This window comes from Podarcis cretensis, assembly GCF_951804945.1.
Source record: "Podarcis cretensis genome assembly, chromosome: 13".
NCBI lineage: Eukaryota > Metazoa > Chordata > Lepidosauria > Squamata > Lacertidae > Podarcis > Podarcis cretensis.
Genome location: NC_137182.1, coordinates 55,604,146 through 55,624,646, shown reverse-complemented (window position 1 = coordinate 55,624,646; position 20,501 = coordinate 55,604,146). Strand labels below are relative to the sequence as shown.

At 57.2% G+C, this 20,501-nt stretch overlaps 1 protein-coding gene across 2 annotated transcripts; it reads left to right on the top strand.

Annotated features, from left to right (window-relative positions):
• Positions 1-4,675: 4,675 nt before the first annotated feature.
• Positions 4,676-19,302, top strand: TSC22D4 (TSC22 domain family member 4). Of its 2 annotated transcripts, none has more exons than XM_079952037.1 (4): positions 4,676-6,115; positions 7,248-7,411; positions 16,488-16,536; positions 18,447-19,302. In XM_079952037.1, exons 1-4 carry the CDS (start codon positions 5,345-5,347, stop codon positions 18,648-18,650), a joined length of 1,188 nt encoding a protein of 395 aa, XP_079808163.1. In that variant the 5' UTR covers positions 4,676-5,344; the 3' UTR covers positions 18,651-19,302. The 2 variants fall into 2 exon arrangements, with proteins under 2 accessions (XP_079808163.1, XP_079808162.1); XM_079952036.1 differs by having other exon boundaries at positions 4,691-6,115; positions 16,485-16,536.
• Positions 19,303-20,501: the final 1,199 nt, after the last annotated feature.

Genomic DNA, 20,501 nt, shown 5'->3' with positions numbered 1-20,501 from the left:
GACGACGCGTCCCGACGGGTCTCCCTGGAGGAGAGGGCGAGGGGAGGCTGCAGCCCGTATCCAACTCGGGCTGATGGATCAGGCCGGAGCGGGCGCGGGGGTACCTTGAGGGCAAGGAGGATGGGAGAAAGGGTACCGGCTTCTCTTTGCGCCGCGAATCGAAGCCAGCGCCCGCATCCATCCTGTGCCTGAGGGACGTCGGGAGCAGCTTTAGATTGACTCCAGCCTGCTCAGCATTGCCAGCGCCGGCACGGACTGGCAGCAGCAGCTCTCCAGGGTTTGGGGAGGGCGTTCCCAGCTGTACCCAGAGACGCCTTCGGAGACTGGGCATGGGCGCCTCTCCTCCAGAAGCGTGCAGCTTGTGGTCTAGGATCCCGGGAAGCTCCTTTGTTATACTGAGTCAAAGCAGGGGTCCATCTACTTTAGTATTGCCTACACAGACTGGCAGCAGCGGCTCCCCGGAGTTTCAGGCAGGGAAGCCTCTCCCAACCCTCCGTGGAGATGCCATCCAGGACTGAACCTGCGGCCTTCTGCGTGCCAAGCAGGGACTCTACCGCTGAGCTAAGGCCCTTCCCCAGTTGAGATCCTTGGCCCATCTAGTTTGGTATTGTCTGCACGCAGCGGCAGCTCCCTTCGGGTTTCAGGCAGGAAAAGCCTCTCGCAGCCCATCCTGGAGACTGAACCTTCAGGGGCTGAACTTTCTGCATGCCAAGCAGGCATCCTGCCCTCCCCCTTGCTTTCCACAACCACTCAGACTCTGCACGGTCGAAGTGGGTCTTTCTAGAGGGCAATACCCCGGAGCGGGGCTGTCCGTCTATTCTGCTGAGGCTCTTAGCCTGGGACGAGCATTTCTTTGAAGGAGGTTCGGCCTCCCCCCAGAAATCTGTACATGCCACTCTGGTCTTGTGAACGCGCTGATAAGTCTGACCTGGAAAGTCTTTGCAAAAAAAAGGGCGGGGGCGGAGAGCCGAGTCTGACCTGGATTTATAGTTGAGTGTCTGAAAAAGACGGGCGCAAATAATTGAATAGGTGGAGGAGACGACTGCCTTGCAGACCCAGGAATTCTTACCCCAGAACCTGTTTCTGAGCACCTTGCTAAACGATTCTGCTAAGCATGTACAGAGTGCCTCTCCCTCTTCGTGCGTAGGGCTGCAGCTAAGACTCGCCCATGCGCCTCCCTTTCCAGAAAGCGAAGCAAGGCCCCCCGAGACGGCTTGTTCCTTGCCTGATCCTGCACCCAGGTCCACTCCGCAGCAATCAGCACTGGCCGAGGGGAGAGCGCCCCGTCCCTTCGCAAAGCGGCGCTGCTTCCACCTGCTGGCCGCTCGAGCAACCGCAGCCACGTCCGGCCCTGCCGCCCGGCAATAGCAGCGCTCTTCCGCCAGGTTGCAGCAGCGCCCTATCTCCCAGGCGCCGTCGAGCATCGTGTCTCAGGTGCTGATGCTGGAGGGCTGATGGGAGTTGTAGTCCAAAACATCTGGATGGAGAAGGCTGCCTTTCAGAAGCTGCTTGATTGCTCAAGAGCCCTTCCTGGGGGGAGCAAGTTTCTCCAAGGGGGTGCGCTTCTTCTTACCCTACACCCCACGGTGCCCTTCAAAGTCTCAATTCCAAGATCTGGGGTGTGTCTTGGGGGGACGACGACTTTTCTCCTGCTCGCTCCAGTCTCTCTACGTGGGAACCTCTCATCCCCTCCCCGTCCCCCGCAGAATGGCGCTTGCCCCCCCCTACCCCCTATCAGGTGGCAGGTCCTGTTCCCAGGGAGATAATCCCCCGTTTCCGATCCCCCCTGAGCCTTTAATCGCGTTACTTTCTCCGGGTTGTTGCGGATTAGCCTCCCAGCACCTCCCAAGCTCAGTTTCCTTTGCCAGGAGTTTTGCGGGCTGGGGTGGAGGGCTGCGGCCCTGGCAGACTCCCCAGCCCCACTCCATCCCTGAGCTAGGGGGTCCCCCGAGGTCGAGGGTCCATTCAGGTCTTGCAGAGCTGAGCTGGTCCCTCATCAAGCCGTGTTGTTGTTGTTTAGTCGTTTAGTGGTGTCCGCCTCTTCGTGCCCCCCTGGACCAGAGCACGCCAGGCACTCCTGTCTTCGACTGCCTCCCGCAGTTTGGTCACACTCATGCTGGTAGCTTCAAGAACACTGTCCCACCATCTCGTCCTCCGTCGTCCCCTTCTCCTTGTGCCCTCCATCTTTCCCAGCATCAGGGTCTTTTCCAGGGAGTCTTCTCTTCTCAGGAAGTGGCCAAAGTCTTGGAGCCTCAGCTTCAGGATCTGTCCTTCCAGTGAGCACTCAGGGCTGATTTCCTTCAGAATGGAGAGGTTGGATCTTCTTGCAGTCCATGGGACTCTCAAGAGTCTCCTCCAGCACCAGAATTCAAAAGCATCCATTCTTTGGCGATCAGCCTTCTTGATGGTCCAGCTCTCACTTCCATACATCACTACTGGGAAAACTATGGCTTTAACTATACAGACCTTTGTCGGCAAGGTGATGTCTCTGCTTTTTAAGAAGCTGTCTAGGTTTGCCATCGCCTTTCTCCCAAGGAGCAGGCGTCTTTTAATTTCGTGACACCATCATCAAGCCTAAGGCCTCCCAAGTCCAGGCTGAAGGCTACCTTGCAGGGCTGGCAGTCGGACCGAGGGAAGAATCGGTCCCTGCCACTTCCTCCACTGCCAGGTGGCCTAGAAAGGGATCAGGGAAAGGGTGGATTTTGCAGAGCCCCAAACAGGGAGCCCCAATTCTATGAAGCTGGCGCCCTCCAGATGCAGCAGGGCTGTTTGACGCAGTCTAAAACTCCCCAGAGCCCAGTCCTGGTGGGGGCACCTGAGGTCAGGGCCAGTCTCAAACCAGCGTTTTCTTTCTCACAGAGGCAATGCAAATGTGTCTGTCCCCCCAAGCCTACAAGGGAAGGAGACAAAGGCAGGCTCCTTCATTATGCAGTGCTCCCCTCCCACCCACAAACTTTGGGGAGGGTCTCCGGACGTGCCCCACTGCCAGCCTTGCACTTTGCAGACTTGCTGGTCCGTTGGAGGTTCAAAAGCTTAGTGCATTTGCGTCATCTCCTAGTCTTGGGGACATGATGGATGCCCTGGCGGTTTGTCCTAGCTCTCCACAGGACCTGGTTATTCGGAATGGAGGAAGAGGCACTCCATGTATGCTCAGAGGCACAGTGAAGACTCTTTTGCTTTATTCACGTGTTCCCTTGAGCCAGAGATCTTTTTTAAAAATAATAATAACCACCATCATCATCCAGGGTGGTTTCTCTATGCCTTTCCCTGAGCCAGTCTCTCCATAACACACCACTCCTCTTCCTGACAATGTAGGTTGCGCTGAAGGAGGAGGAACAACAGGGTGCTGGGGTCAACCACAGCCCTTAGGCAAGTGCAGGGAAGGCTCAGCACTGGAACATGTAGAATCACAGAACTGTAGGGCAGGAAGAGGCCCTAAGGCCATCTAGCCCAACCCCCCTGCAATGCAGGAATAACAAAGAAGAGACTGTCCTGGAGCATGTGCAAAGTGCCTTTCCATCACTGATGAGACAACACGCTTCTGGGAATCAGTAGGACGCTTCCAGGTTGAGCCCCCACCCCAGCATTTTAGAAATGAGGCACTTACTGGGAAATCTGTGCACTTACTGGCTCCAGCTGTGAGGACGGCTCTGCCTTGCCTGGAGCCTTCCCTGACGCTTTATCATTTATTTATTGCATTTCTATCTCGTCCCCCCCCCAAAGAGCTCAAAGTGGGTATTCCCCTTTTCCTCATCCCACAACAGCCCTGTTGAGAGGCAGTGATTGGCTCCCAAGGTCACACCTAGAGGGTTTCCTGGCCACCCAGCGGAGAATTTGAACCCTTGTCTCTCCCAGGTTCTAGCCGCTGCGCCACAATCTCTCTTGGAGAAAGGACAGCGGGAAAGGCTCCTCTTCCATGTTTATTTCATTCATGGATTGCTCTCCATGGGGCATTCCAAAACGATTGACAGTAATATCTACACACCTACAGATTTATATAGACCTATAAAGATAATAAAACTGTTGTGTATATAAGAGTAGCTTAAACAGTTGCACATATATCTGTTAAAATATAAAATTGAATGTGGCCCGCCCACCCACAAAAAGCGATGCTGGAGGAAGCCCAAAGGTATGAGCCATTGTCCTGACGATTCACTGGAGAGGGGTACCCCAAAAAAACCAGCACTCTGCACATGTTCACCAGTCAGCGAGCCTAAGAGCCGCAGAGGATCAGCCCAAAGGCCTATTTAGTCCAACGCCCTGTTTCAAAGTCCGACGCTCCCCCCTTTTTCGCGCTTTCTGGGCGACGCCCGAGTGTTCAGGCCGCCTGGCCAAGCCCCGTCCGTGCGCAAGGGAGAGGACCTATTGCGTATCAGCCTCGCCTCGCCAGATCCAGGTGCGCCGGACTACAACCCCCATCAACCCACAGCCAGCGCTGTCTGGGGGCGGATGGGAGTTGTAGTCCGCCGCCCCTGGAGCTCGGGAGGTCCGCCCAGGAGGGAGACCCCCCCCCCCGAAAGCCACCAGGCGCGCCCCGCGAACCCGCCTCCTGCGCAGCCATCCATCCGAGCGCAGCGCGGCGCACCTAAGGAGGAGTTGGGGGGAGGATCCGGTGGCGGAGGGGTTAAGGCAGCTCTTGGCCGGCCCCCAGCTATTGTGGGGCGGGGGGGGGGCGTGTGCAGGCAGTCAGCTGGTTGGGAGGGGGCCGGACTTCCTGGTGCTGGGGCTTGTCAACAGGCGGAGAGGAAGGCAGGCGGGCGAGCGAGGGAGAGAGGCTGGGCAGCGCTAGGCAGACGAGGAGCCGCCGCCGCCGCGATCGGGGAGGGCTGCCCGGGCTGCCCACCCACCCACCCACCCACCCGCAAAAAGCAAGGAGCCCGGGGGGGGGGGGCAAACGCCGGGCAACTTTGCTCCTCCGCGCAGCAGGCTCTCCGTTCCTGCAGAAGTGGCCCCTAACGCACCCCGGGCCCTTGCGGGCACCCTTTGGAGACCGCCGGGATGCGCCCGCGCCTGAGCAGCGCCCTGGCCCCCTAGCCCCCCAGGAGGGAGCCGGGAGCCCCGCCAGCAACCATGCAGGATCGCCCAGCGGTTGCAAGCGCTCGTCCTTAGGCCCCGGCGGGCCACCCCCACGCCCAGCCGCGCCGGATGCTGGCATGCGCCTGGCTTGGCCCCCGTGCCTTCTGCCTGGTGGTGCCCCCGAGACTCGACCCCCCTGGCGTCGCCGGTGAGTCTGGCCTGGCCATGGCCCTGGGCTGGTACTGACCCCGACGGCAGGGCTGGCTCCTTGAGCTGGAGAGGAGGCTGCGCTGCTCCTCTGCCCTCCGCGCCCGCTTTCCTCGGGACCATGAGCGGCGGGAAGAAGAAGAGCGGCTTCCAGATCACCAGCGTCACCTCGGATTACGAGCAGCAGAAGGAGGGGGGCTCGTCCCCAGGAGGGGAGGCCAAGGGCCCCTCCAGCCCCAAAGTGTCCCGGGGCGGCGAGGAAGCCGACCCCCTCGAGGACGACGGTGGAGCCTCTGTGCCCAAGAACGGGCCCTCGGCCTTGGGCTTCCCGGGGGTGGCCCCGGCCTTCCAGGGCCCGGCTGGGGCCGCCTCCCGCTTCCGGGTGGTGAAGCTGGATCAAGGTTCGGGAGAGCCCTACAAGAGGGGCCGCTGGACTTGCCGGGACTTTTACGAGCAGGAGGCGGATTACCACCTGACGGGGCGCCTGGCGGAGTCGGGGAGGCATCCCCAGTCCCTGGACTCCCGGCTGGAGGTGGCCGGTCTCCTGGCCAGGCCCCCCAGCCCCTTCAGCCCCCAGCCCCAGCGCCGAGGGGGCTACCTGCAGTCGCAGCTGGTGCTCCCCTCGCCCGGGCACTCTGGCCACCAGGCCCGCTCGCTGGGAGGAGGCTTGCCTGTGCTCGTCCGCCCCATCAGGACTCCCCCCAGCCCCGTGGCACCCCGCAGCCCCCTGGTGGCTCTGGAGACGCGCCCGCCAGCTCCCGGCGAAGGCGGCAGGGAAGCTGGCGAACCGGGCCCCTTGGCCGGCACCATCCCATCCTTGCTGGTGGAGGAGCACCTGTTGCCCAAGAGTGTCGCCCAGCTCCTCCCAAGGGGGACAGAGGAGCGGCGCAAGGTGAGAGGCGTTGCCCAGCTGTGGTGGGCTTTCCGGGTGCGGGGAGGACGGGGCATCTGAGTTTGTATGTGTCTCCATACACTCAGGCCGATTGGGCTGAGCCTAGAGAGGATGGATCTAGGCCTGGGGAAGTCCCCAAGCTCACCTGGATCTTACAGGGTGCTCGCTCTGGGGGTGTGTTTTCTTTGCCCTGCGGAACTCCTCGCTGCTTGGAATTAGACATTGCATGCACCAGTTCTCCAGACGCCCTCCTTTCACCTTCCTGGCTTGCAGCACTAAAAACCTGTCAGTTCCACAAATCAGGGGTGGAGGAACAGGGCCTGGGCAAGACTGGCCCCCCACAGCGCTTCTGTGGCTCAGCAAGGATTTCATCCCAGGTCGTAGAACCTCCTCCCCACAGCACTTCGGCCACAGGTCCTGCTTCTCCAGCCTCTGGACAAAGCTGCCCTTTCGTGAACGAGGTGCACGATGGGAGAATCTTTCTCAGGGCTCTAGGTGGGCTCTGGATGGCCCCGTTGGTCTGTTCTGGGGGTACGATGGGTGGGTGTGGGTGGGCAGACTTTGGCGGCCGGATCCTACCCAGCCAACCGGGACTTGGGGGGCCGCAAGCCAGTCCCACCTTTCCCACCCCCGGCAGAACAATGAGCCATTGATTTATTTTGTTGAGGTCTGAGCAGGAAGGAGCGAGCTGGACGCCTGGGTCCTTCTGGAGCAAGGTCCCCAGGAACGCGCCGGACGAGGGGGGCAGAAGGGCCTCTTCTCCCCACACCATCCTCTTCACTCCACCCCCTGCCCCTCTACCAGCCTCCTTCCTCTCTTCCTAGAAATCTCTCTCTGTTCCTTCCAGCCAGGGCACACAGGGCCTCTTGTTTTCTGCCTCGTCCGCCCTGACGCTCCTTGGAATAAACCCCCAGTGACCCTCTGCAGCCGTGGGGAGGGGTGTGGGTCTGTCACCACTCACTTAACCACCAGGCTCTGGATGGGGGCAGTTTGGCTTTCCCCAAGTCTGCAGCCTGCGGAAGGCCTTCCAGCTCTGGTGCCTGCTAGAGGTGGGGTGGGGTGGGGGCAGCAGCTGTGGGTCAAGCTCACCTTCTCTCTCTCTCTCTCCCTCCCCACTCTCCCTGCCTCGCAGGTCTTGCCCAGAGAGTCCCGTTCGCGCCCATCCTCCCCAGCTCCCCCGCTCTTCCGAGATGCCAGCCCCTGCCGCAGGACCTCCGACCCCTTTGGCGCTGGCCGCTTCAGCCTGGCGCGGTCCATGTTTGGCATGGGGGGCGCCCAGGACAGCGACGACGACAGGTGAGGCATGGCATGTGACACCTGGGTTTTGTCTGTGTGTGTGTGTGTGTGTGTGTGTGTGTGTGTGGAGGGGGGAATTCTAAAAATCAGAGAACTGCAGAGTTGGGCCCTAGAGTCATCTAGTCCACCCCCCCAAGTGATGCAGGAATCGTATCTAAGGCAAATTATTATTAATATTAATTTATTGCCTTCACCCTAAGGTCCCAGGGTGGGTTACACCATCAGAACACTGTGGTTTTTTATTTCAAAAGTAGAACGACTTTAAAGGCCGAATGACCCAGTCTGGGAGGTATTGGGGGGCATTGTGCAAATAACAGCCCCTCTTCTCACCCCCCTTGTCTTTCTCTGAAAGCCAAAGTAGTTATTGGATGTGTGTTGGCATGTGGGGGTGAAGGGGGTGCTGGCAGGTTCATAGGAAAGGTAACCTCCGCCACAAGAACTTAAGGGAAGGCTGAGCATGGAGTAGCTCCACCAATGGATAATGGCCTAATTTCTTAATTTCCGAGAGGGTAGAGACTGAGGGGCCAAAGGCCTTTTCCCCTCCAGGGTGGGGGAGGGAGGGAGCTGCACTTCGCATATGCTCAGAGGCACTACAGCCTATGTGACCGGGCTGAGCCTTGGCAAAGCTTGCCTGGGTTCTTTGGTCATAGCTGTCTTGGCGGGCGGGGGGGGGGGAGAAAATGTTCAGACTTGGGCAAGAGGAAGGAAATGGGGGGCGGTTACGACTCCACGCTCTCCCTCCTCCCTCCAGCAGCCTCCCGCTGAGAGCGGAACAATTTGTACGAAGCAGCCACATCTGTATCTGGTTGCGTCGTTGCAATGTTCATTTGCTCCGCGACAGGCCGCCTGCGGAGGCTTCGGGACAGGCGTCTCGGAGGGAGGGGAAGCTGCGGTGCGCCCTGCAGCGGAAATTCAGCAGCGTCTCAAAGGGGTGTTTCCACGGGCGCTGAGGACTAGGAACATGCTTTGAAACGCGGGGAGGTGAAACCTTGAAAACTGACGTCAGGTGACCACCTGCCAGTCATTTTCTGGCTGCGATTCCTGCATGGCAGGGGGCAGGCCAAGCTTGCGACGTTTTTCTTTTAGTGGGTAGGTTCCAGGCCTTCTGCTCTCCCAGGCAGGTGAGATTCTCCGCACTTCCCTGCCGCTGGGCTATTTCCGTCTCGGCCCTGGGAGTTTGCCAGCCCCTGCAGCGGGCACGGACGGATCTATTTCAAGTGTGACCCTCCATGACCCTCTGCCAGCTCTGCCCAGTTCCGCTCTGCTGCCAAACGCCGTCTCTTCTCCAAGCCGGGGTGGGGGGAACACCTTCTCTGCCCTCGTTGCCCCCCAACCGCATCATTCGGCCAGCTGCCCTCTCATTGCCGTGGCTGGGGGCCCCGTGCTTTCTGGCTCATGCTGGCACCCCAGAACCACGTGCCACGGCCGTCCCTCCTTCTGCGCACATCCAAGCATGCATGGCATTTTTATTTATTTTTAAAAATGTAGCAGGTGGGTCTGCAGCCGCAGCGGGCAGTCCAGCGACCAGAAGCAGGCCTGGGAGGGCAGGGCGGGCAGAAAATGCCGCACATTTCCTCTTCCCTCCCTCCCAGAAGGGAGAAGATGTCTCCAAATGGGGATGAGAGCATTGGCCCGGAAGAAATAGCAGCCGTGCACTCATGCATTGATCCCACATGGGGAGCCAAGGGTTGTCCCATGGGGGGGGGGCAAAAGCAAAGCAACGAGCCCTCACAACCAGGGGCAGGGGTGCAAGTCAGGCCGAAGTCTGAGCAGGACTCCCAAGCCCTCTGTACCCTGGCACACTCCAGCTCCCACACAGGCACATAAGAAAAGCCCTGCAGGATCAGGCCGATAGCCCACCTTGCCCAGCGTTCTGTTCCCACAGCAGCCAACCAAATGCCCCTAGAGAAAACCCGCATGGGGTTTGAGCACAAAGCCACCCTCTCCTCCTTGTGGCTCCCGATTCAGAAGCATGGCTGTTTCCGACTTTGGAAGCTGGCTAGCTAGCTAGTGTGGGTGTGGGTGTGTGGGTGTATTTTCAAGGTACATTTAATAATAATAATAATAATAATAATAATAATAATAATACATTTTATTTATACCCTGCCCTCCCCAGCCAGGACTGGGCTCAGGGCAGCTAACACCAAATATAAAAACAATTGATTAGAATACAGCTTAAAAAAAACAAAATTAAAATACAACAATTAAAACATTGAAATGCAGCCTCATTTCAGTGGAACTTAATCAAAAACTTTTGGGGGGATAGATTTAAAAACCCTCTTTCCCGCAAAGGACGCCAGGGCGGATTCTTCCCACACCGCCCTCTGTTTATCTCCACAGTAACCCTCCAAGGCGAGTTAGGCCACATTTGCACCAAACATTTAAAGTGCTATGATGCCCCCTTCCCCCCTCCCCACAAAACGGATCCTAGGAAGGTGCTGAGACCTTCCCCAGGCTGGTTTAAAAGTCGAGACGGTTTAAAGCTGCATCGTGGTGCTTTAAAGATATGAACCAGACAGACAGGACAGACAGACCCAGGACGCTGTGTCTGTCTGGGGATTTGAATTTGGGCCCCTGCCACTTTCAACCACACAGACCCATCTGCAGCCTCCTCCCTGCTCCTGCAAGCAGGCTGGCTGTTCAGGTCCCACACGGGCAAAACCCTGAATACAGGCGCATGCTTATTTTCACACTGACGGCCTGTGGCTTCCCCACCACCACCGCATACCTACAGCTTCTCCAAGGGAGGGGAGAGGTGTTTGCATTTTAACACCTTGCAAACCAAGCCTGAGAAGCAAGCGCAGATTGCCCTGGATGGTGCCCGCACTTCTCTCCCTCCCAGCACCGGGAGAGGCCGGGCCAAAGCCACAGCGAAGAGGAGGAGAAGGAGGCTGGTTTCAGCCAGCACCCACCACATTCCTCCCCGGATTTGGCTCTGCTATTCTTAGCCCTGTTTATGCAAGGTCTACCTTGGAGGGGCGCAGGAGGACTCTGTGGAGAGGGGGTGCTGGAGGGCAGCCAGAGGGTGGCGTTAGGGGCAGCGTGGCATTCAGAGCAGGGTGCCCCCTTCTGCAGGACAGCCCCGAAATGTGAGGGAAGTTGGCACAGTTGCTACAACTCGGCAGGAGAGGAAGAGACAGGAATAAGGAATAAATCCTTTTGAGGTGTTGGGCGAAGGAGGAGGGTCCATGGAGCTGGTGAGGAGGAGGAGGCCTGGGCTGAGGTGTGCAGGAAGGAGCGTGTGCAGTTCGGAGCAGGCCCCTGTTCCTTCCTGCCCAGCTGGTGCGAATGTGCCCCTGGGCCAAGGAGGATCCTTTTCCCTGTCACTTCCGAAACCTGCAAGACGGGTTCTTGTGCTCACACAGGTTCATGCCCCGCTGACCCCCACCCCACCCCAAACGCTGCCCAGGTCTGGGGTTAACCCATGGGTTGCTGGGCACCGTTTTTGCCAGGGGTTCGCCAAACTGAATGCCCTCGGGATATGTCTCGGGCTGCAGCTTCCCTCAGCCACCAGCCAGCTGGAGGGCGGCAGGTTGGCAACACACCCAGTAGGCACTGGCTCCGCCAGGCTTTTGCAGAGAGCAATGGCTGCCGGGTGATTTAGGGGAGAATCAAACCCCACCCAAAGCTTTGGACTTCAACAGAGAACTTGGGCTGCAATCCCAACATGGGATTTTTCAAGGAAGGAGGCCTTCCTCAAGTTAGACTCAGCAGGGGTCAGCAACCTTTTTCAGCCGTGGTCCCTCAGACCTTGTGGGGGGCCGGACTATATTTTGAAAAAAAATAAAAATGAACGAATTCCTATGCCCCACAAATAACCCAGAGATGCATTTTCAATAAAAGCAGACGTTCTACTCATGTAAAAACACCAGGCAGGACCCACAAATAACCCAGAGGTGCGTTTTAAATAAAAGGGCACATTCTACTTATGTAAAAACACGCTGATTCCCAGACCGTCTGTGGGCCGGATTGAGAAGGCGATAGGGCCGCATCCAGCCCACAGGCCTTAGGTTGCCTACCCCTGAGCCAGAGGGTCCATGAAAAGAGGGCAGACCCCACAGCTCAAGAGCAGGCACCCACCCTGCAGAGGAAAGAAGCACCGTTTGCAACAGAACCACAGAATAGCAGAGCTGGAAGGGACCCTAAGGGGACATCCAGCCCAACCCCTCGCATTGCAGGAATCGCAGTGAAAGGAGCCCTGACAGATGAGCATCCGACCTCTGCTAAAAAACCTCCGAGGAAGGTGCGTCTGCCACCCCCTGAGGGAGTCCGTTCTGCTGTCAAACGGCTTTGACCCGCAGACAGCTCTTTCTAACAGCTTCCGGTCTGCCTCATCCCCAGGACCCAGGGCAGCCACAGTGAAACACCCAACTTCCTCCCCATTCCCCTGTGCTTTAATTCAGACTCCGTACATGTTTATTCCTGTTTTAAAGCTTAACCGAGCTAGAACGTTTTTTTGGGGGGTGTTAATTAGATTTGGGCAAATCTCCAAAGCAAAGGGAGCGGCAGAGTTTGGGGGGCAGGCAGTGCCCTCTCTGCCTGCTCCACCCCACACCCCACTTGTACACCCGGGGGGCGCAGCTGGCTACCTCCTTGCCCCAGCGAGGGGGGCGGCGTGGGTGGGAAAGCACTGCAGGCCTGCCTTTGGACTCCCACGATCGGCCAGTGGGAGGGGAAGGGAGGAGGGAGGCCAAAGTCACCCTGCCCTTGCCTTGCGAGGGAGGGTCAGTAGGCTTCCTGTTTGAGCAGGCTTTGGGAAGGGGAAGCCAGGTCTCTGTGTCTGATGTTTGGTCTCAGAATCCAAGAACTGTAGTGCTGGAAGGGACACCGCAGGGTTATCTAGTCCAACCCCACCAAAAAGCAGGAATTGCAGCTAAAGAATTTGAACTGATTTTGTAATGAAATGATTTTAGAATGTTGTATCATTTTACTGTTGTTAGCTGCTCTGAGCCCGGCTTTGGCTGGGGAGGGCAGGATATAAATAATTTATTATTGTTGTTGTTGTTGTTGTTGTTGTTATAAGAATTCCTGGCAGGTGGCCGCCCAGCCTCTGCTTTACAAACCTCCAATGAAGGAGAGTCCATTGCCTCCTGAGGTCATAGAATTAGAAGGGACACCCCACTGCAATCTAGTCCAGCCTCTCTGCAACGCAGGATTTCCCAGCACAAAGCCACCGCCGCAAGTGCCCTACGGACAATCCTGGGTCCCATTTTTTCTCTCCCCTTCACCGCAAGTAGCCCCAAAGTCCCTATGCACACATGTATGTGTGTGTCTGCACATACACACACACACACACACACACCTTCCTTCTTTCCTCCCCCCCCCCCCCAAGGCTGGGCTGGACTCTGGAGTTCCCCCCGCCCCCCCCCCCCGCTGAGGAGCGCCTGGTGCTGCGTTATGTAATGCCTTTGGGCTCTGGTCCCAGTTTCCATGGCGACGTCCCCACACCCCCTGGCATTCCCCCCCCCCCCCGGACCGGATTGGCATAAACAGAGGGTGGCAGGTTTATAAAGGCCCCTTTGTGAGTCCGCCCTCCTCCCTGCTCCATCACAGCCAAGAACAAGGCAAGGGTGAAGGGAAGGTGGACTTTTTTTGGTGGGGGGGTGGGCAAAGCAAACAGCATTGATCTTGCTGTTCCCCTTCCAGGGTGGGTGGGGGGCCATCTGATTTGAGGGTGTTGCTCAAGGCACAAGTCCTCTGTGTGTGGGTTTGCGGAAAGGGGGGAGAGTGGAGAATGGTGCAGCTGATGTCCCTGGCTGTCATTGGTGGGGTGGGGGTGTGGGGAGGAGAAAGAAAGGCATAAAAACACACACACACACACACACAGCCACATGGCCTTGGCCAATGGGAGTGAATGAGAGGGGGCCCGAGAGCCAGGCACAGAGATGGCTATTTATGCCCGGCCAGGGAGCACCGCTGGGCATCGCTGCCCAGGGAGCCCATCCCAGCGGTTCAGCGCCTCCTGCTGCCGCCCAGCCCCCTCACTCCGCCCAGGACTCCTGGGTTCCTGCCACAGCGCTTCTAGACAGAAGACCACCGCCAGCTCGTGCAGGATCTGGGAGCGGAAGAGGACCTTAGCGAGGAGGGATCTGGGCCAGGGGTCAAAGGGCGCCTGAGGACTCTGGCGGCCCAGAAGCGCAGGACCTTCCCCGACCGCCAGCACCCGGAAGACCCGAGGAGGGAGCCATTATGGCGCTGGACTCCCTGGGGGTGTCTGTCAAGTCCAGGGTGAGCGCCTTCGAGGTGCAGCAGGAGCCCCAGGGCTGCGGGTGCAGCATGCTCCCCGATTCGAGGGACCCCCGCCGCCCCCGGCAGCGGGGCTGCACCTCCCCGGCCCACTCCAGGGACTTGTCCCCTGCGAAGCCGAGAGAGACCCCCAAGGGACGCAGGAAGCTGAATGGACGGAAGAAAGAAGTGGACAAGACCCTCGTCTCCCTCCTGCTTGTCCTTCACAGGTAGTAGAGGGGGCAGATTTCGGGGGTGGGAGTTTGAGGCAAGCACGGGGGGGTGTTTTGGGGGGGGGCGTTGATGGTTGGGCAGGGGTATTGAGGCTAAGGAGGGAGTGTGGGGTCAAGGGCATCAGAGGACAACTGTGGGTGGGTCAGGGAGAACCTCAAAACCCTGTTCCGCCGCAAACCTGTTTACTGCATGGCCTTGGAGCAATCTCTCCCCCTGGCCTACCTTGCAAGGTTCCTGGGAGGATAGAGGAGGGATGGGGGAGCTCTCAGGTGCAAGGGTCTGAGTGAAAAATGCAGGCGAGTTTCTTGTGTGTGCCAAGAGGAGGCCGAGTGTTCGATTAGCAACAGGTATGGGGAACCTGGGAATCTCCCCCCATTGTTGGACTGCCAGTTCCCAGCTGCTCAAAAGCCAGGGATGATGGTGGTGGGAGCTTCATGTTAGTCACCTCTGGAGTAGGGAAAAGGCAAGGGAGCTCTCTGGAGCCCTTGACTGGCCATGGGTGCAAATGGAGCCCTGTGTTGATTGGGAGCTTGGTCTAGTCCTAGCAGGAAACCCTGGGCTGACATTTCAGGAGAGCAAAGTGGCCCAAGCTGGAAGCATTAAGGCAAGGGTTTCTCTGCAGAGAAAAGCAACTGCTTTTAAATATCTTTAATTGTAGTAGTTTTTTGGGGAAAGTCTTAATCTGTTTTAGAAGCTTTTTTTTGTTTTTTTATTATTAAGAAAAGGTGCATCTGTTTTGCTGCCCTGGGCTCCTTTGGGGAAGAAGGGCAATCCCTCAATCAGAAAACCCCCCCAAACCCACCCGGGTGTGCCTAGAATTAGGGTGCTTATTTTGCAGTGCGTCACGACTAAACTGAGAGGTGGTGGGGCACAAACGTGTCTGTGGAAACACAGCTGCCCAAGACAGAAGCCTTTCCCTGCTAACCCCCCTCCACCCGTCCCCCAGGTGCAATTGACCTCACTGGCAGGAGAAAGGTGTGCTGGGCTCGCTTCAAGTCTCCTTCTCGTTACCACTTAATTCTTACAAGCATCACAAGGCATGTGGTTTTTTTGGGGGGGGGGTAAAGAATCAGGTGACACAGGGGACGCAGGTGGCGCTGTGGGTTAAAGCCTCAGCGCCTAGGACTTGCCGATCGAAAGGTCGGCGGTTCGAATCCCTGCGGCGGGGTGCGCTCCCGCTGCTCGGTCCCAGCGCCTGCCAACCTAGCAGTTCGAAAGCACCTCCGGGTGCAAGTAGATAAATAGGGACCGCTTACCAGCGGGAAGGTAAACGGCGTTTCCGTGTGCGGCTCTGGCTCTGGCCAGAGCAGCGATGTCACGCTGGCCACGTGACCCGGAAGTGTCTCCGGACAGCGCTGGCCCCTGGCCTCTTAAGTGAGATGGGCGCACAACCCCAGAGTCTGTCAAGACTGGCCCGTACGGGCAGGGGTACCTTTACCTTTACCTTTAAAGAATCAGGTGTTGTTGTCTGGGGGTGGCACCTAGCAAGGTCTTGTTTAAGAGATATTTGTGGCTGTGTGATGATACCATTCAAGCTCATTGGAAGTGCAGACCCCCACCCAGCAAGAATTTTGGACGCTGTAAGGTTATCTCCCCCCCCTCCCCCCCGTTACAATCCCTAGCGATTCCTGCATTGTGGGGGTTGGAGTAGATGACGCTTTTGGTGCCTTCCAATTCTGCAGTTCTACAATTCTACAGTGCCCAGAATACTTTGAGGGGGGAAATGCGATTTAGAAGTATAGCGTGTATGCCGTCCCTGTCTTGCAAAGGAGGGAGGCGAACTCAAAGGGAGCTGAGCATGCAATGCAGCAGCAAAAATAGCTAACACAATTCTACCGGAGTCTGGTGTCCAGATTGAGGGGTCAGAGTCCTGTGTCCAGTTCTGGACGCCACAATTTAAGAGGGATATTGACAAGCGGGAAGGTGTGCAGAGGATAAAGACCAAGGTGATCAAGGGTCTGGAAACCAACCCTTAACGAGGAACGGTTGAGGGAGTTGGGGATATTTAGCTTGGGAAAGAAGAGACTGAGAGGGAATGTGGGGACCAAATATTTAAAGGGCTCCCACATGGAAGAGGGAGCAAGCTTGCTTTCTGCTGCCCCAGAGGGAAAGACCCGAACCAATTGATTGAAGTTGCAAGAAAGGGGATTCCAAAGAAACATTAGGAAGAATTTTCTAGTGTGGTCTTCAGCTGTACAGTGGTACCTCGGGTTAAGTACTTAATTCAGTCCGGAGGTCCGTACTTAACCTGAAACTGTTCTTAACCTGAAGCACCACTTTAGCTAATGGGGCCTCCGGCTGCTGCCACACCGCCAGAGCACAATTTCTGTTCTCATCCTGAAGCAAAGTTCTTAACCTGAAGCACTATTTCTGGCTCAGTGGAGTGTGTAACCTGAAGCGTATGTAACCCGAGGTACCACTGTAATTCCTGCCTTGCAGGGGGTGGGACTAGATGACCCTAGGGGCATATCTTCCAACTCTACAATTCTACAAGTAGGAAAGCCTTGTGAGGACAGAAGTGGTGGAGACTGGCTAAAGTGTGTGTGTGTGTGTGTGTGTGTGTGTGTGTGGTCTGTCTTGCCTCTTGATCCACCTGTCCGTCTCTTCCTCACAGCGGAACCAACAGCAGCATGATCGCCATAGACAACAAGATTGAACAAGCCATGGTGAGTCAAAGGGGTGGGGGAAATGTGGCAGGCCCCCTCCAGGCTGGGACTGTGGCCCTGCTGAGCTCTGTCCAGCCTCTAAAGCCCTCTGCACATGGGCAGGAAAGGGTCGTAGTGGGGGAACAGATGAGCATCCCTCCCTCACCCTTTGGGGGGGGGGGAAATGCAATTGTCCAGCCAGACTGGCCCACAAAATATGCATTTCAGGCAATCTATTTGTTCATACCGTTCAGATGTGACTTTAACCCTGGATTCCCCATCCCTTCTCCTCGTTTTGTGCTATTTGCTGCTTCCGTAGAAGCTGCTCCTCACCAAAGTCGCCCATGTAAAAAAATAAAACAACGGACAATGGTACCCACGGAAAACTGGTGGGAGTGCTTTAAAAGTGGAGCAGGCGTCACCTTCAGAGTTTTTCTGAGGGCAGGAAAACTCCAGGCTTAGCAGGGGGGTGTTTGGGACAGCAGCTGTTTCCGGTGAATGCTGCATAGATAAGGTGGGAATTAAAGCGTATAGTTCAGCTGTGGAACTCCCTGCCACAGGAGGCAGTTACAGGCGCCAATCTGGATGGCTATAAAGAGGATGGGATAAGTCCATGAGGGAGGAGAGGGCTACTGATGGCTGTGAGCCAGGATGGCTTTGCCGTACTTCCTCAGTTGGAGGCAGCGATGCTTCTGAATACCAATGGCTGGAAGCCACAGGAGGTTTGCTTGAATCCTGTTTTGGGGCCCCCCATTTGGAAACCTGGCAGGCCACTGTGAGAACAGGATGCCGGACTAGGTGGGCCATTGGTGTGATGCAACAGGCACCTCTTAAAGTGCTTAACAGCCTCTATATACTCCTCTGCAAGGGGAGGGTTGCCGTGAGGGCAGTGCATGGATCTTTACATGCTGGAGGGTCTCTGGTTCAATCCTCAGCAGCTCCACGGAGGGCTGAAATCCTGAAGGTCAAGTGTCGCTGAGCTAGCTGGACCAGTCTGGACCAGACGGTCAGTTGTAGCACAGAGTTTCTGTGGTTGTGTGTGGAGGAAGTAAATCTTTGGCTGCAACTCCTTTGTTGCAGGAGTTTTGGCCTGTAGCAGGCATGTCCAACCTGTCGATCGCGATCTACTGGTCAGTCACGGGTGCCTTCCAGGTCGCTCTTTGGTTGAATTAAAAAACGAACTCAAAAATCGCAGGCTCTTGGGAGTTGGACGTGCCTGGCCTATATGATCTTTGGGGGGGGGAGGTCCCTTCCAACTCTACATTTCTATGACCTCAGAAGCCAGTGGACTGTCTTTCATTGGAGGTTTAAAAGCAGAGGTGGGCAGGGGGCATCTTTCAGGGATTAAAGGTAAAGGGACCCCTGACCGTTAGGTCCAGTCGTGGCCAACTGGGGTTGCGGCGCTCATCTTGCTTTACTGGCCGAGGGAGCAGGTGCACAGCTTCTGGGTCATGTGGCCAGCAGGACTAAGCCACTTCTGGCGAACCAGAGCAGCGCACCGAAACGCCATTTACCTTCCTATTTATCTACTTGCACTTTGACGTGCTTTCGAACTGCTAGGTTGGCAGGAGCAGGTACTGAGCAACGGGAGCTCACCCAGTCATTGCGGGGATTTGAACCGCCGACCTTCTGATCTGCAAGCCCTAGGCTCTGTGGTTTAACCCACAGCGCCACCCGCGTCCCCTTTCAGGGATTAATTGGCTGCAACACTGCAGAACTGTTGGTTACCGAAGCTGGGGAGGATTTTAGAAAAGGCGCTGGGGAGATAAACAGCCTCTTTCAGAGCCTGCGGGAGGGAGTTCCACAGTTGACGTGCTGCATGAACTACATTACAAACGCTACGATCCTGTGCGTGGAGGCTTCCCACATGCCTGACGGTGTCCCTGGCCTCTCTCTCTCTCTCTCTCTCTGTGTGCCCCACTCCTCTCTAGGACCTGGTGAAAAGCCACCTGATGTTTGCCGTGCGGGAGGAGGTGGAGGTCCTGCGGGAACAGATCAAGGAGCTGTCGGACCGCAACACCTTGCTGGAGCAGGAGAATGCCCTCCTGCGTTCCCTGGCCAGCGCAGAGCAGCTCAGCCGCTTCCAGGCCCAGCTCCACGCCAACACCAAGCCTCCTTCCGGCGGTGCCGCGTGACCCTGGGCCGGCGGGAGGGGGCTGGACTTGGACACTGAGGGGTGTGTGTGTTTGCGTGTTTTGGGGAGGGGGCACTCACTAATGGATTTCCCGCAGATGTGAAACGTGGGTGGGTGGGGTCACTAGCATTGCTGGAAGGGGTGTGTGTGCGTGTGCGTGTGTGTGTGGAGCCAGCCTTTTGGGGTGCAGGGTTGGGGCGGGGGGGGGGGAGAAAGGGGGCCTACTAACACAGCATGTGCCTTTTCGGGGGTGGAATCAGGACTTGGTTTTACTCCCCCAGCTCTGGGAGTGGGGTGACCTTTTTTTTGCGCAAAGACACGATTTACCGGCTGCGGAGGGGGGCTGCCAGGTTGGTGGGCTGGGGCGGGGGCTTTGGGGGAGGGAAGCCGCTCACAGACTTGGGAGTGATTCCCGCCTGCCCCTTATGGGCCTGACTTAACGCCCCTTGGCCAAATCTCAATGGGACAGCTTTGCAGTCGCCCCACTGAAATGGGGAATGGGAAGGGGTGCGGGGCCAGAGACACGATTGGGGGCGAGAGGTGCAGGCCAGGTTGGGTTGTGTGCGGGGGGCGGATGGAGCTGGCAATAAATTTTCTATTAAGGACACTTTTGCAGTATTTCAGGTTATTAAAGTACAAGACTGCTAATGTCACTCTGTGTGGCGTGTGGATCTCTGGGCTCAAGGGGGTATGGGCTGGGGGTTCAGTTCGGAGGGGAAATGCTTTGTCGGTGTTTGATACAAATGTCGAAAGCAGCTACAAGAAGGGCGTTAGAGGCACCACAGGACATTTATAGAATCACAGTGAAATCGGAAAAGGGACCCCCCCCCCCGCAAAGGGTCATTAGTCCAGCCCCCTGCAATGCAGGAAGCGAAGCTAAAGAAGCCCTGGCAGATGGCCGTCCGACCTCTGCATAGAAACCGCCAATGCACTCCTCCCACCACCTGGCAAACACACACACACACACACACACACACACACACACACACACACACTTGCCACATCCCCTGCCTGCCCCACCAGGCCTCTGCAGTCCATTCTGCAGTAACCCACACCCCCAAGATTGCACCATGAGGTAAAGAAGCTTGCTGACCTTATCAGCCTCCGAGTGGCTCTAGTAAGCGAGTCAATCCAGGGAGGAATCCCCTTCTTGCCCCCCCCTCTAACTCAAAGGAATTTCCTCCTACACCCAAAAACCCCACACACAAGGACAAACTGTCCCCTGAGCATAAGGAACCTTACTTGCCCTCTAGGCACCAAGCGTCCCCCTTCCCCTTTGAAGGAAGCAGGTGGAACCGGCCGTGAGCGTCCCGAAATCTGCAGCTGTTTCTGTTATTTATTTTACTGCGCTTGTATCCCACCTTTCCTGCCAAAGGAGCTCAAGGTGGTGTACATAGTGCTCCCCCTTCCTCACTTAATCCCCACAACAGCCCTGGGAGGTAGGTTGGGCTGAGAGGAGGCAAGGACTGGCCCAGGGTCACCCAGCGAGTTTCATGGCCACCAAATGGGTTTTTCCCCCAACCCTGGTCTCTCCCAGGTCTTAGCCCCCCGCTCTTAACCAGCGGCTCCAGTCGCACCCAGGGAAACGCTGGATGCGGGAGGGAGCCTGGCGTGAGCAGCGGCAGCAGTGGAGGGGCACACGCCACGCAGGCGGGGTGACAAGGCCTATTGTTCTTCCCCAGCCCCTCTCCCCCTCCCTGCGCAGGATCATCGTGTTCCCACAGGGCATGGGACAAGCAGCAGCACTGAGCGACGCACAGTTGCTGGGATGAAAAGCACCTTGTTTGTTGTGCCGTGGGCCAGCCCAGTCTGGAAGCATTAGGCAACAACCCCCCCCCCACACACAAACACA

What these genes read in the sequence shown, in the direction of transcription:
- TSC22D4 (XM_079952036.1), top strand. Translation starts at nt 5,345, where the DNA reads ATGAGCGGCGGGAAGAAGAAGAGCGGCTTCCAGATCACCAGCGTCACC. An exon ending in CAGGACAGCGACGACGACAG is followed by an intron (nt 7,412 to 16,484) that starts GTGAGGCATGGC and finishes TCTTCCTCACAG; the next exon opens with CGGAACCAACAGCAGCATGA. An exon ending in ACAAGATTGAACAAGCCATG is followed by an intron (nt 16,537 to 18,446) that starts GTGAGTCAAAGG and finishes ACTCCTCTCTAG; the next exon opens with GACCTGGTGAAAAGCCACCT.